This window comes from Typopeltis vanoorti, chromosome 2, assembly GCF_054136105.1.
Source record: "Typopeltis vanoorti isolate ZY-2024b chromosome 2, IOZ_Tvanoo_1.0, whole genome shotgun sequence".
Lineage (NCBI taxonomy): Eukaryota > Metazoa > Arthropoda > Arachnida > Uropygi > Thelyphonidae > Typopeltis > Typopeltis vanoorti.
In genome coordinates this window covers 177,065,379-177,080,630 of record NC_143550.1, presented here as the reverse complement: position 1 = coordinate 177,080,630, position 15,252 = coordinate 177,065,379, and the positions used below count along the sequence as shown (strand labels likewise).

Here is a 15,252-nt window from a genome sequence, read left to right as displayed (position 1 = left end):
GTATGATAGACTGTGTTTTCTAGGAAGGACCTCCCAGGATGAGTCTTATGACTCCATGGAGGCCTGAATCTTCATAATAATAATAATAATTTCTTAGCAGGTTTAATTTAAACTATGCAAAGGTCCTCTATAGGTCTCAGAGAAACAATATTTTAAGATCAGTGCTACAAACAGTAAAACTCAAACTTTCATGGAAGTGAACTGAATTTCCTAGCAAAAGTCATAATCAGTTTAGACAAAGGAAATGGTGGGAAATTGTACAGTGATGAGAGAACAATATTTATAAATGGTAGGTAACAGAACAAAAGAAAATATTATTACTACTACTACATGACACCTCCATAGTCCAAAGACTCATCAAGGAAAGGCATCTACTCTACAACTCTGTCTCCACCAACTACAATGAACGGCAACTACACCAATGACATATACCGTCCACCACCACTAATATTTTTATTGAATCACAAACATCCATGTCTACAGTGAGATTCGAATCAGCCTTCTGGCCGGAGAGCAGATACGCTAACCACTTGGCCAACCAGATTGGCAGAAAAGGTTACTCTTGTGGAAGTAAATTGCAGGAAACAGAAGGAAATCTCAGGAAATACAACAAAGGACACAGTAGAAATATTGTTCAAGGAAAGTGGGATGGGAAGGAACAAAGGAAATTTCAGGAAACAGAACAAAGACATTTGCATGAAATCATATACTGGTGACAAAACACAAAGAGCACAGAACAGCACATGAAAAAAGTACAAATGTAAACAATAACGAGAAACATAAGAATGAACTAGAAGAGTATGAAATAACAAAAAAAAAAAAAAAAATAGAATTAATGTTTATATTTCGAAATGTTACATTAGTTTAAATTAATGTACCATTAATTTTATCTGAAATCTTCATAATGAACTAAATATATGCAGATTGTACAATTAAAATTGAAAATTTAGATTTAAAAAAATTAGAAGTTTTTACCTTATTGATAAAGTATCTTTCATACATAAACAATGTAACTTAAGCTTTGAATTAAAGAAATACTGTATATAGTGCCAATATTTCTATGGCTGGCCTAGTTGGCCAAGTGGTTAACATATTCGCTCTCCAGCCAAAAGACTGCGGATTTGAACCCCACTGTGGTGTGGGCATGGATGTTTGTGATTGTCTGTGAAAATATTAGTTGTGGTGGTAGGCAGTAGATGCTGTTGGTGGATTGAGTGGTGGAGACGGAGAGTTCCAGATTAGGTGCCCTCTCTTGATGAGTCTTGGGACTCCTTAAAAGGTGTCATGTAATAGTAATAATTTCTTTAATTCACAGTTGTTAGAGAACACATGTCAATTTATGCCGGTCAATATGTGTGTGTTTGTGAGCGTGCTTGTATTAATTTATGCTCATCATTTGATCTCTGTCTAATTAGGAAGATAACCTGAAGATGACTAATAGCTTAATGAATTTGTATTTTTTTATGTCATTCTGCAGAACTATACATGTCATTATATAACCTATAGTTCCTTCCAATCTTTTGTGTTCATTTGTGAATGCATGATTTCTTGCCATTTTCTTAGTTTCGTGGGAATGGAGTAAAAAGAAACCAATTCCTCATCCATCTACCAAAAAAAAAAAAAATCACTATAGTAAATCTTGTACTATAGCAAACTATCTCTGGACCCTAGTTCAATATTATTATTTGACACCTCCAGGGAGTCCAAGACTCATCGAGGGAGGTCTCCATCACTCAATCTCATCCACCCGTCATCCACCAAATGCGTCATCTACACCAATGGCATCTAATGTCCACCACCCCACACACTTATATATATATATATATATATAAGTGACTTATTTTATATAAACAAACCTTCCAAGTAATATATGACCAAGTACTACATACCACACTTGAAACATTATCGAATGTACTTTATTGAATCATTTTTCAACATCTTCTAGTGTTACTAGTACAGCCTAGTTTTTTATATGAATCCTAAATGTTGCTTTATTGAATACGATGTGGCCTAAGATTGGCATTAGTGAAACCTGGCTATCAGAATCAGATATAGTAAGTGGGATCGAGTGTAACGGATACTATTTTTAGGAATGACAAGAGATACGGGAGAAGGAGTGCTACTAATGATATCAGATGACTTAAGTCCAGTTAGGGTAGAAATATAAGAAAACAATGGTAACAATGTCCCATGTAGCGATGAGTTTGAGTCTATTTGGTGGAGATTAGCAGAATGAAATATATGGTAGGGTGTTGCTACAGACCTAGCAGCTCAATTGTAGAGGACATAGAAATGCATTGCCAATTTAACCTCATGGATACCAAGCGAATGATCATTAAGGGTGACTTTAATTTTCCAAACATTGATTGGGTAAAAGAGAGATCTCATGATCAGAAAGAACAGGAATTTATTGAATCGTTGCAAGATAACTTTCTCAAGCAGCATGTGAAAGAAGGAACTCGAGGTCAAAGATTGTTGGATTTGCTCATAGTGTCAGAAGGGATCTCTGTCAAGAATATTGCTATTTTACCACCAATTGATGACACTGATCATGCTGTTCTTTCTTGGGAAGTATCTACTTGTATTGAAGCTCCAATTAAATCAGTCTATGTGCTGAATTACAAAGCTGGAAACTATGATCACCTTAGAAGAATACTATCTTTGGTACCATGGTATCAGTTACTAAATGGAGAAAATGTCAGCAATGCATAGGAATCTTTGAAAAAGTGCTTGAATGAAGTGGAATCTGAATATATTCCTAGTGTTCGAATAATAAATAGGTTGGGAGTGAAATGGATGTGCAGCTTTATTAAGCAAGAGATCCACAAGAAGAAGATGATGTGGAAAGAACATCGTAAAAATAAGAGTGAGACGAGTTATGAAATATATAAAGCTCGGGCCAGAAAAGTAACGAGTATTGTGAGAAAAGCTAAAACCGAGTATGAAAAGAAATTGGCCATGCAAGCTAAAGGCAATTCAAAAGAATTTTATCGTTATGCCACAAGCAAAAGGAAGAATGAATGTGGAAGAATAACTTTATTGAATGCAGATGGTATACGAGTGTTGGAAGCTAAGGAGATTGTTCAGTTAATGAGTGCTCACTTTGCTAAGATATATCAACCAGATGTATGGTGCATAGTGCTACTGCTACGTTGGATGAAGAGTTAGAGGTTCATGAAAATGAGGTTGAAGAGCTCTTGCATAACCTGGATAAGAATTTATCAATAGGGACAGATCAAATATCTGCCTGTTTGTTAAAGGAATGTTCAGCTGAATTGGCTAGGCCTTTCACACATTTGTATAACTTGAGTCTCAGCTCAGGAACGATACCAAAGGAATGGAAGGAATGTATGATAGTTCCATTGCACAAGGGTGATGCAAAAACTGATGTGTCTAACTACTGACTTATTAGTATCTCTATGTGTGGTAGTGAAGATTTTAGAGAAGTTAGTAAGAACTTGCATACAGAAATGGGTAGACAAGCATTCTATACTCTGCAGGGAATGGATACACTATGATAATGTTGGATTTTTCTAAGGCATTTGGTAGGATACCACATGATAGGGCTGTTGTATAAACTGGAAAATATGGGATTGGAACAAAATCTATTGACTTGGATCAGGGGATGGTTGACAGACAGATATCAAAAAGTGGTATACAGTGGGAGTGAATCTGCCAGATTTAAGGTAACCAGTAGTGCACCTCAGGGTTCAGTCCTTGGGCCATTATTGTTCAAACTATACATTAACACATCAAGCAGGGTCTATCATCAGATTTGCAATTGTTTGCTGATGATGCAAAGATAGGCAGGGCAATCAGTGATGCTACTGATGTTCAGCAATTACAAAATGATTTGAATAGACTGGAAATCTGGGCAAACGAAAATGGCTATCAGTTTAATGTTAGTAAGTGTAAAGTTATGCACATTGGCATGATTATAGTTCCAGCGGCATATTATATTAGTAGGGTTATGCTACAAGAAACGGAAGAGGCAAGGGATCTTGGTGTATTGGTGGATAAGAATTTAAAGTTCAAAGGTCACATAGCAAAAGTTACAAATACAACTCAGAGGATAATTGCTATGTTGAAGTGAACCTTGACATGTAAGGATAAGGAAGGATAATAATTTTGCCTCTTTATAAGGCTTTGATAAGACAACGCTTGTGTTCCACAGCTTCTTTATCCAAGGTAATAAAGAAGCTGTGGAAAGGGTTCAAAGAAGAGTTACAAAGATTATATCTAGATTATTGGATTTAGATTATGAGGACAGATTGTGAGTATGTGGATTGCAGACTCTGGTTAACAGGAGAAAGAGGGGTGATATGGTAGAAATCTATAAACTTTTGAATGGGTGTTATGGCATTTCAAATGATGAAATTTTTCGTTATATAGAAAGCAGGGAGAGAACATGGGGGCATCCATGGAAGTTAAGGTGTTCTCAGTCAAGAAAGGGTTACGAGCTAGGTTTTTCTCGCAGAGAGCAGTGAGTTTGTGGAATAATTTGCTCTTACAGGTAAGTGAGTGCATCTAGTATAAATGAATTTAAGGGAAGGTATGATAGCTGGGTTGGGTAATTTACAGCCTCCCTCGATGAGTCCTTCACTCCCTCGAGGTCTCAGATAATAATAATAATAATATTAGCCATTAAAATAATAGTTTATTTTAGAGGAGTAACATGGGAATTTTTACAGAAATAATGCCTATAATATAGAGCTTTATTTTTGTACCGTGCAAGTACCATGTATAACTTTTTAAGCAATAAATTACTTTATTAAATTGCTAGTTTTGTGCAACATTTTTGTATACCTCAGATTAAAAAAAAAAGGTACATTCACAGAAAGATTTTTGAATAAACAGAAAATTTTGGCTTAAGTACACCGATAAAATCATCATTTGGCCAAACTTGTAAAAAATCCTCCAGAAGTTTACAGAGTTCCTCAACAGTTTAAACCAGAAAATCCAATTTACATTAGAATTAAAAAAAGACAGATTCCTTTCCTTCCTAGATATTCTCATCTTATTAGAAAATCATGGCAATCTGTCATTTGAATTCTACAAAAAAAACCTCAATACTAGATATCTCTATGCCACATCATACCCAGTGCAAAAATGAGGCAGCATAAAACTCTCAAATTGAGGACCAGTATAATATCCAGTGATAATAAAAAAGAAGATAACATATCTTAAGCCTTTCTTTTAAGCTTACACGGTGATCTGAATGCATTTTTGAAAATTATGGAGACAACTACCGTGTTTGAATAAAAACTTTAGTTTAATATAACTAAAATCTACATTCGATGTTTCGACCTTCATGTCAAGGTCATCGTCTGGAACATACAACTATACACAAAAAACAAGCTACACTACATTCAAACTGGTTTGTTAAAGATATTGACCAACCACTACGACAATTGTTGGTCTGAACTCTGGTGGAAAAAAATAAAAATAAATAAATAATAATAAATAAATAAATAAATAAAAAAGTATACATCAACTAGAGTCCTATTATTAGTGTTATCTGTTGGTTGTAGAAATACATTGGGTGCAACAACAAGTAACTATCTATATACATATATTAACATGATTATACCTGTACCTTCCAGCCAGTTGGTATGGAATGGTTTCTAATACTAGTTAACGATTGGCTAGAGTCCTGACTTATGCTGGATCTTATATATTAGGTAGGCTGAATGTGTGCCATCCAGATCCTTGGAATTTTCATGCCATCTTTGTTGTTGATATTTGGATGGTTTATCAAGATTTCGCAGGCTTCTTTGAATTTCCTTTCATACCAGGTTTTTGTGTGGTGTAAAGAGCAGGTGCTTTTCCAGTTGATTTGGTGTAAGGTGTTGAGCGCGTGGTCTGAGAGGCCTGCTTCACCATAATGGTTATATTTAATGTGTCTAATGTGTTCTTTCTTGTGTATAGGGATTGTCCGTCCTGTTTCACCAATGTACGGTAAGTTACGGGTGCAGCGGATGTAACAGACTCCAGGATGTGCTAATGGGAGGAGAGGATCCTTAGAGGAGCTGAATATGGTTTTAAGTTTAGTGGGTGGTTTAAAGGTGGCATTGAGGTTATAATGTTGTAGGATTCTGTTGATTTTTTCTGATAACCCTTTAATGTATGGGATGGCTATGGTTTTACTGTAATCTAGACACCAAACCCCTCTATGCCTTCCCCCCCCCCAGAATATATGGGGTCCCGAAAATACACAAACAAAATGTGCCCCTTCGACCAATTGTGGAAGGAATAGACAGTCCCAATTACCACTTAGCCAAGAAATTAGCAGCAACACTCAAGGAGTTGGTAGGTCATTCCCCCGCCTACATAAAAAACACACAACACTTTATAAACAAAATTAAAAACATAACAATCGACAAAGACGACTTATTAGTCAGTTTCGACGTTTCTGCCCTTTTCACTAATGTCTCCATCAATGACACAATTCTCCTACTAGAGAACAAATTTCCGCCCGACATTACGGCCCTCTTTGCCCATGTACTAAAGTCCGGTTACTTCATGTGGCAAAACAAATTTTACCTACAGAAAGAAGGTACAGCCATGGGCTCACCACTATCACCCCTCCCCCAATCGTTAACTTCTACATAGAAACCTTTGAGCAAAGGGCTCTTGATTCCGCAATGCTAAGACCGACAGTCGGGCTTAGATACGGTGACAGCGTGTTCACGATCTGGCCACATGGGCGGCAAACGCTAAACACATTCCTTAGCCACCTGAACAAACAACATGAACGCATACAGTTTACCGTCGAAATCGAAAATCGAAATTCACTCCCGTTCCTAGACACACTAGTCACACGGCTTCCTTCAGGCAGTCTATCCTTCATGGTCTACCGAAAACTGACACACACTGGCCAATACATACATGCTAATTCATACCACCACCCATCACAAAAATATGGAGTCATTAACACCCTTAAAAATAGAGCTACAACAATTTGCTCTAACCAGCAAGCCCTGAAACAAGAACTAAAAATCATCAGCGACACATTCATAAATAATGGCTATAACAAAAATACTATTAATAAAATACTCCATAAAACAACAAAAAAAACGAATCTAGATTACAGTAAAACCATAGCCATCCCATACATTAAAGGGTTATCAGAAAAAAATCAACAGAATCCTACAACATTATAACCTCAATGCCACCTTTAAACCACCCACTAAACTTAAAACCATATTCAACTCCTCTAAAGATCCTCTCCTCCCATTAGCACATCCTGGAGTCTATTGCATCCGCTGCACCTGTAACATACCGTACATTGGTGAAACAGGATGGACAATCCCTATATGCAAGAAAAAACACATTAGACACATTAAATATAACCGTTATGGTGAAGCAGGCCTCTCAGACCACGCACTCAACACCTTACACCAAATCAACTGGAAAAGCACCCACTCTTTACACCACACAAAAACCTGGTATGAAAGGAAATTCAAAGAAGCCTGCGAAATCTTGATAAACCATCCAAATATCAACAACAAAGATGGCATGAAAATTCCAAGGATCTGGATGGCACACATCCAGCCTACCTAATATATAAGATCCAGCATAAGTCAGGACTCTAGCCAATCTTCAACTAGTATTAGAAACCATTCCATACCAACTGGCTGGAATGTACAGGTATAATCATGATGTTAATATATGTATATAGATAGTTACTTGTTGTTGCACCCACTGTATTTCTACAACCACCAGATAACACTAATAATAGGACTCTAGTGTTGATGTATAATTTTTTATGTATTTATTTATTTATTAATTTTTTTTTTCCACCAGAGATCAGGCCAACAATTGTTAGTGGTTGGTCAACATCTTTAACAAACCAGTTTGATTGTAGTGTAGCTTGTTTTCTGTGTATAGTTGTATGCTCCAGAAGATGACCTTGACATAAAGGTCGAAACGTCGAATGTAGATTTTAGTTACATTAAACTAAAGTTTTTATTCAAACACGGTAGTTGTCTCCATAATTTTCAAAAATACATATCTTAAGAACATTCTTCTAGAAGATGGATGCTATCTCATTTAATCTTAAATAGGCCATCACATATTCCAGAGCATAATTATAAAGGTGTTACTTCTTTACTTCACATTAAAAATATTACCGATAAAATAGAGAAGGTTTTAAAACAATGCAACTTAAAAAGTCACCTTTTTGACCACTACAATAAATATTGATAATGCTAAGATCACCAAAAAAACCTCACCCATCTGTTGAACAAACAGGAATGCACAAAATATTTCAAATCCCAGAACATATACAAGAAGATGACAAAAGTGTTGTTTCCTTACCTTATATTAAAAATGTTACAGATAAAAAAATGTTTTAAAATGATACAACTGAAAAGTTGCCTTTCAACAACTACAAAAAATATCCATGATGGTAAGACTTTTCATAACAACCTCACCCATCTCTTAAACAGGAGTGCACAAAACCTTCTGTACTTGCAGCATTTGTTATATTGGATAAATGACACCTATTATATGGTATAATGGAATAATAAATACAGCACACACATTTAATTAGTTATTTGTGCAGTATTTATTCTATTAAACTTTATGAGTTCAAACCAGCAAAGTAAGTCTAAATAGTCTGTTGGACAGATGAATTGATTAAGAGAAATCAGTCAAAGAGCATGTCATGAATGTGGAGAAAAATGGGCATATAAATCAAGGCTGGCATTTCACACCACCAAATAAAAACAAGTAAATGGACAACTCATTAAACTGCCATATACAGAATTCAACAGTATACAACAAGAATTCACAGAAGTATGTACATAGATTTAAAGCAAGTGAGCAAAATGATATAATATCCTACTTAGTGTAATAAAAACCAAGGTTTCATTTTTAATCAGTTATGGGCAGCTAATTGATTAATGCATATCAATCAATTAGGCTATGAGAGAAATTATACAGCACACTGCAATAATGAGACATGCATCTGCCATTTTACTACAACAATCAATATTTGGTTCAAGTTTAATTTGAATAACGATAATTGTTAATTCAGAAATCTCTCTGTGAATAATTATTTTTTTCTATTTGTTTTTTAATCTGAAGAAGTGTATGAAAATGTATGAAACTAGTAATTAAATAAAATATTTCTTGCTGAAAGTTGTAAATAGGCACTTGCCAGAACACACAAAAAAAGTGGATATATCAAATACAGAAAACCTTAACTCAAGAATAAAGCTTCTTTTGCTTAATTGGATGCCAGCCATGATTTCAAATACCACTGCAGTAGTGGATGTCGGTAAATTCTAACCCTTAACCATTGGTTAGGCGTTAGATAGTCTGTGGATGCTGTCAGTGGATTCACATAACAAATATAAATCTTGGTTTACATAGACAATGTTCCCAACTTTTTGTGCATGTGACTACCATGAAAAACTGAATTTATTTTCTGGCATACTTTATATTTATTTATTTTTTTTAATGAAAGTGGTAATGATCATTCAAGAGAACATCTCAGAGTGACCTGGAAATACATGTTTCATCATATATTTTAATTTTTCGGATATGATGGTCACAACCTTCAACATGCATTTCTTTATAAATTTAAGATTTGCCAATTTAACAGATGGATGTTCAAAACTCAGTCTATGGATCTATCTGCATATTAAAAAACTGCCTTGCAAGATAAAAACAAAATGAAAAAATTTCTCATTTAAGAAAGCATGATATATTTACCCTATCCAGCATGCCCACAATATAGCGGGTGTCATTAAATGGTCCAATGTCTGTGTAATGTCTGCCATATACAATAGCCATTGCTTGTAAGCACATTGCCCTCATTGATACTTTAGAGGTTAGGAGAAATCGATGATAGAGATCGTTGAAGAATTCATATCTTTAAAAAGAGAGGAGAAACATTCTAATTATATATGTTATCTTGTAACATTACTTGTACAATTAATTCATAAAAATTTCCTATATTTATTTTTCAAATTGTCATTGCATAAACAAAAATAAAAAATAGTATAAGCTAGTACAACAGTTACAGCTTTAAGAAGTAAATCTGTCTATAGCATAAAATAATTGGTCTTTTAACTTGCATTTATTACATATATACCAGTAATTCATTAACAATATAAGACTAGCAAGAATTATAATGCAAAAATTTGTTTGTGTTTAAGATACCACACTATTTTCAACAAATGTGTCAGTAAATTTTCTTGTATTCATTCTTTGATAATATATAAGGATTAATTAGCAATTTCTATATCTTGTACTCTTGCTGTTAAAATGCACATTTATTTAACAAATTACATTTAAAAGCCTTTATTATATTCTCAATTCTAGCTTATCATCTAAGGTAATTTGTAAGACAAAATCCTGTCAAACCTTCATGATGTTTGCAAATCTGGTCACTTCAGCAGAAAACTTCAACCAATAGTAGTGAAGAATTTCAAACAGAATGGCTCTTTAAACATGGGGTGTAAATAGAAGTCTGCATGCTTTTACATAAGATCAGATACTTTGTGTGAAACATGGCCTTATTCCATCATACACAATGTGCAATATCCAGTAAATTTGCTTGTATTTATTCTTTTAGGTAATGTATAAAGATTACTTAGCAATTTCTATATCTTGTACTCCTACTGTTAAAATATTCATTTATTTATTAAAATACATTTACAAGCTTTCATTATAATCTCAATTAATAGGAACATGATTCTTCCTCCCTCCATTTTGAAAGTCTTATTTCGCAGAACATGAACAGAAGAATAGGAAAAAGAGCAAATATTTTTACTGACAACTGATGTAAAAATGGAAATGCTATATCATCACTAATCACACATGTAGTATAGAGAACTGGCACTGAAATGATTTTGGTGTCCAGTCTGTCAAAGGTAGGCTAAACTATAGGGATAAGGAACTTTAACCACACCAGTATATGCACAAAGATGAAGTTCATTCTTAAGCAAATGGACGAAGGTAGCTAGCTAAATAAGTGCCTTTCCTTTAGTGTTACATGGTGATCAGCATTTATTTCAGACAAATTATGGATAGAAATATGATAGAAATAATAGATAGAAATAATTACTTTAATTTCCCAACATTTCAATCTTCATATTAAGGTCATCATCTGGAGTATACACACACACACACACACACACAAATACAAGCTATATTACATTTCAAACAGTATGCCAATGAGACGATTTGACCAACCATTATTCTACTGGCCTGACCTCTAGTGGGAAAAAAATGCTACATCAAAGCCATATTCTATTTATAGCATCATCAGAGAACAAATTCATATAAATAGTTTTTACTACAGCAAAAGCGGTGTCCAAACAAAGTTTGCGCTTAAAGTATCTTCAGGATTGGGGCAACTCGTGGTAAAGGTGGACTGACTTCACATCACTTGCCTTAGTATCCCATGTATCCCTTAGTATGATGTTGAAGTATGGGATACTAAGGCATGTGAGGTGAAGTCAGTCCACCTTGTCATGAGTTGCCCCAGTCCTGAAGATACTTCAGGCGCAACTTTGTTTGCTGAAACTAAATAAATAATTTATAGTCTATCCAAGTGAAAAAACTTCCAATATCTTTCTCTAATCCAGGGAAATTTAATAATAAGGTGAGACACCTTTTCGCAACTCATATATGGAAATATGAGTTCAGCATTGCTTCAACCTTGGTATAGTTCACACATCGTTTGTAGGTCTCTCCTTGGCATTTTGCCAAGGATAGATGATTCATGCTGAAGGGGAGAAAGAAATGAAGGATGTACAAATTGGTCGCCAACATGCGAAATTACGTGCTTACTTGTCTGTCGCTGTACTAATACTAGCTTGATTTTTGTTGTCGCTTTTTTTTGCATTTTTTTTTATTATTAATTTGTATGATGGATCCAATACAGTCAACAAGTTCTGTTGTTAAACGTTTCAGTAGCTCTTCCAAAAGAATATTGAATAATGTGCTGACATTCTGCAAAAAAGAATCATCAGAAGGCCGTCTCCTTGTTCTCCTTTCTCAAGTCATAAAACGTGCAAGTGCAATTGCGGGCGTATCGGGGTCGACTGTTAAAAGAATTCGTAGGGAATCAAAAGGTGAAGGTAAGCCAAAATTTAAATCTCCTAAAAAAAAAAGCGCCAGAGTAAAGAAAACCATCGAAACCATAGCTTTGAATGATTTATATGTACACATTATAAGAACTATTCGCGAATTTCACGTGGTTGAGAAAAGAGTGCCAACTGTTCCGAAATTGATTCCTGTGCTTAAAGAAAAAATTAATTTTCCTTGGAAAAGAGAAACTTTAAGGAAAATACTTCATGAAATCGGATTTCTTTTTAAAAAGTCCCAGAATAAAAGGAAACTTATCACGGAGCGAAGTGACATTGTTTTATCTAGAACGCAGCATTTGACAGCAATAAGACATTTCAGGGAGGAGAAAAGACCAATTGTGTATCTAGATGAAACTTGGATTGATAGTAATTTAACTTATGGAAAATGTTGGCAGTCTAAAGAAGAATGTGCAGAGCTACAAACTGGAAATACCTCGCGGCGCATAATAATTTTGTGTGCGGGTGGAGAAATAAGTTTTTACCGAATTCAAGCTTACTATACAAAGCCAATTCAACTACTGGAGATTACCATGGGCAAATAAATTCTATGGGCAAATAAATTCTACTATCTTTGAAGAGTGGCCAGAAGAAAAACTGATTCCAAACCTTCCTAAAAATGCTATTGTTATAATTGATAACGCTTCATATCACTCTATTCGATTAAACAAAGTTCCAAATTGGTCTAATAAGAAGCAAGTGCTTATGGATTGGCTCTCTGCAAATAACATTTCTCATTCCCCAGATATGTGAAAAATTGAATTGCTTAATTTGGTCAAAAGAAACTCGCCCACAGCTAAACTATTTAAATTCAACACGATGCTGAAAGAGCATGGATTTCTAGCTTTGAGGCTACCACCACATCATTGCGATATTAATGCTATTGAGTATGTTCGGGCAGAAGTGAAAAGTTTCATTCACCATTGCAACGTAACTGGGGATATTGACATGTCGAAACTTTTAAAGCTTTCAGAACAGGCGATTGAAAGTATTACAGTTCAAAACTGGGGAAATTGCTCTTATGTCACCTCATTGGAAAATGTGTATTGGGTCAGAGACGGAATTATCGAAGAATTATGCAAACCTTTGGTGATCAGTTTAAGTGAAAGTGATGGTGATTCGGATACCGATTGAGATGACTCTGAAGATTAAAAGGATTTGATAATGGTATTTTTTCCCAACATTTTTTTTGCATGGGTTTGTTAAAAGAGTCACAACAAGTCACAAATAATTAATCGGTTTAGGACATTAAAGTGTCTCAGTTCTCTCAACTGTAAGTTTAGAATATCTAAGTTCATAAAAAATTTCTGTTTTTCTGTATAATTATTTTTATTTTATAAAAAACTTTCTTAAAAATAAACTTAGTTAAATTTTTGTTTTATGTTATATCTTTTTTAATTTTGTTAATACTCTACGTACATTTTTCCAACTGTTATACAAGCAAAATAGTTACACTTTAAAAACAGCAATGTTCGTAAAAGAAAAGCTAAATTTTCCGACCTGTAATAATAAACAAACTCATCCCAGAAGACAGATTGATTACCCTATTATCGGAATTGGATTCTCCTTTTTCTGACATGCGCAGAAGTGTCGAGGGATCTCTAATCGGTGGGCGAACTATATCACCTCTGGGTCTGGCTCCCACTGAAGAGACCTCAATAAAGGTCGAAACCAGTCTGGGCAGTGACCCTTCCCATAATGCATAGCATTATACATGTCTGCAATGAGATGTGTTTTGCATTATGGGATACTAAGGCAAGAGATGTGAAGTCAGTCCACCTTTGCCATGAGTTGCCCCAGTCCTGAAGATACTTCAGGTGCAAACTTTGTTTGCTTACACTTGGATAAAGGATTAAACTAAATATATAATTTAAACAGAATACTACAGAAATACAACTTTAATGCCACCTTTAAACTTTCTCCTGCAAAATTAAAGAACTAATTCAACTCCTCCAAGGATCCACTTCCTCTGCTGACCCATACTGGAGTATACTGTATTCGTTACAGCCTGTAATTTGCCCTATATAGGTGAGACGGGATGCACAATTTCTATCCGAAAAAAAGGAACAAAACGGCACATTAAATTTAATAACTATGGTATATCCAGCCTTTCTAATCATGTCCTGAATACTCTGCATAGAACTGACTGGATAGACACCTGTTGTTTACACCACACCAAAATGCAGTATGAACATAAATTAAGAAGGCCTGTGAAATTCTTATCAACCACCCTAATCATAATAATAACGATGGTCTAAAAATCTCAAGAATATGGAAGGCACATATTCTACCCACATAACCTTTTCATCTAAGAGTTAATTATAAATAGGACTAAGTAATCCAGAATCTTAACTCTAATATACCAAATGTCATGTTAAATTAAGATGCTGCTTTTGCTGTAGTAAAACTATCTATATGAATTTGTTCTCTGATGATATAAATAGAATATAGCTTTGATGTAGGTTTTTTTACCCATAGAGGTCAGGCCAGTAGAATAACAGTTGATCAAATCATTGTCTTTTTGGCATACTGTGCGAGATGTAATATAACTTGTCTCTGTATATATGTGTGTACATACTCCAGATGATGACCTTGATATGAAGGTCGAAACGTTGGAAAATTAAAGTAATTATTTCTGATACAGTTGTAGTTTCCATAATTTGTCTGAAATGATAGCTAAATAAGTGGTTTGAAAGTGGTATGGAGATCACAATTGTGACGAATTTTATCTATCTTTTCCAATGTACTCAGAATATAAGGGATGGTAACAGTTGTACTCTATCTTGTGTGTTGGTTACAGGAGGGAGGGAAGGAGGGAGATGGGGAATTGCAGTATTGTATCTATTTTATAACAGCTATTATCAACTGCCTTAAAAAAAAAAAGCAGCAAAGGTGCCTGAACTCAGTTTTTAGGGCAGTATTTAAACAAATAGCCCTGGCTCTGTGTGTGCATGTGTTTTGAGGGATGGTATACTGTTGGGATAGGTGGCAGCGTGATTGCATATGTAAATATTATTACTATTATAAGAGACCTCCAGGAAGTCACGGACTCATCAAGAAAAGACATATCATTCATACATTGTACCTTCTCTTAAATTTATTACTGCTATTTGCACTCACAACCTCCAAAGGTAAGCCATTCCAGTTGCAC

The 15,252-nt window shown here is 34.8% G+C and overlaps 1 protein-coding gene across 1 annotated transcript in view; it reads right to left on the bottom strand.

Annotated features, from left to right (window-relative positions):
* The window catches only part of Rme-8 (receptor mediated endocytosis 8), a 1,025,705-nt gene that overhangs the window by 599,775 nt on the left and 410,678 nt on the right, over positions 1 to 15,252 (bottom strand). Inside the window, exon 23 of the mRNA XM_090414028.1 lies at positions 9,721 to 9,880. Coding sequence (XP_090270154.1) covers positions 9,721 to 9,880 — 160 coding nt within the window. The remainder of the gene's footprint in view (positions 1 to 9,720; positions 9,881 to 15,252) is intronic.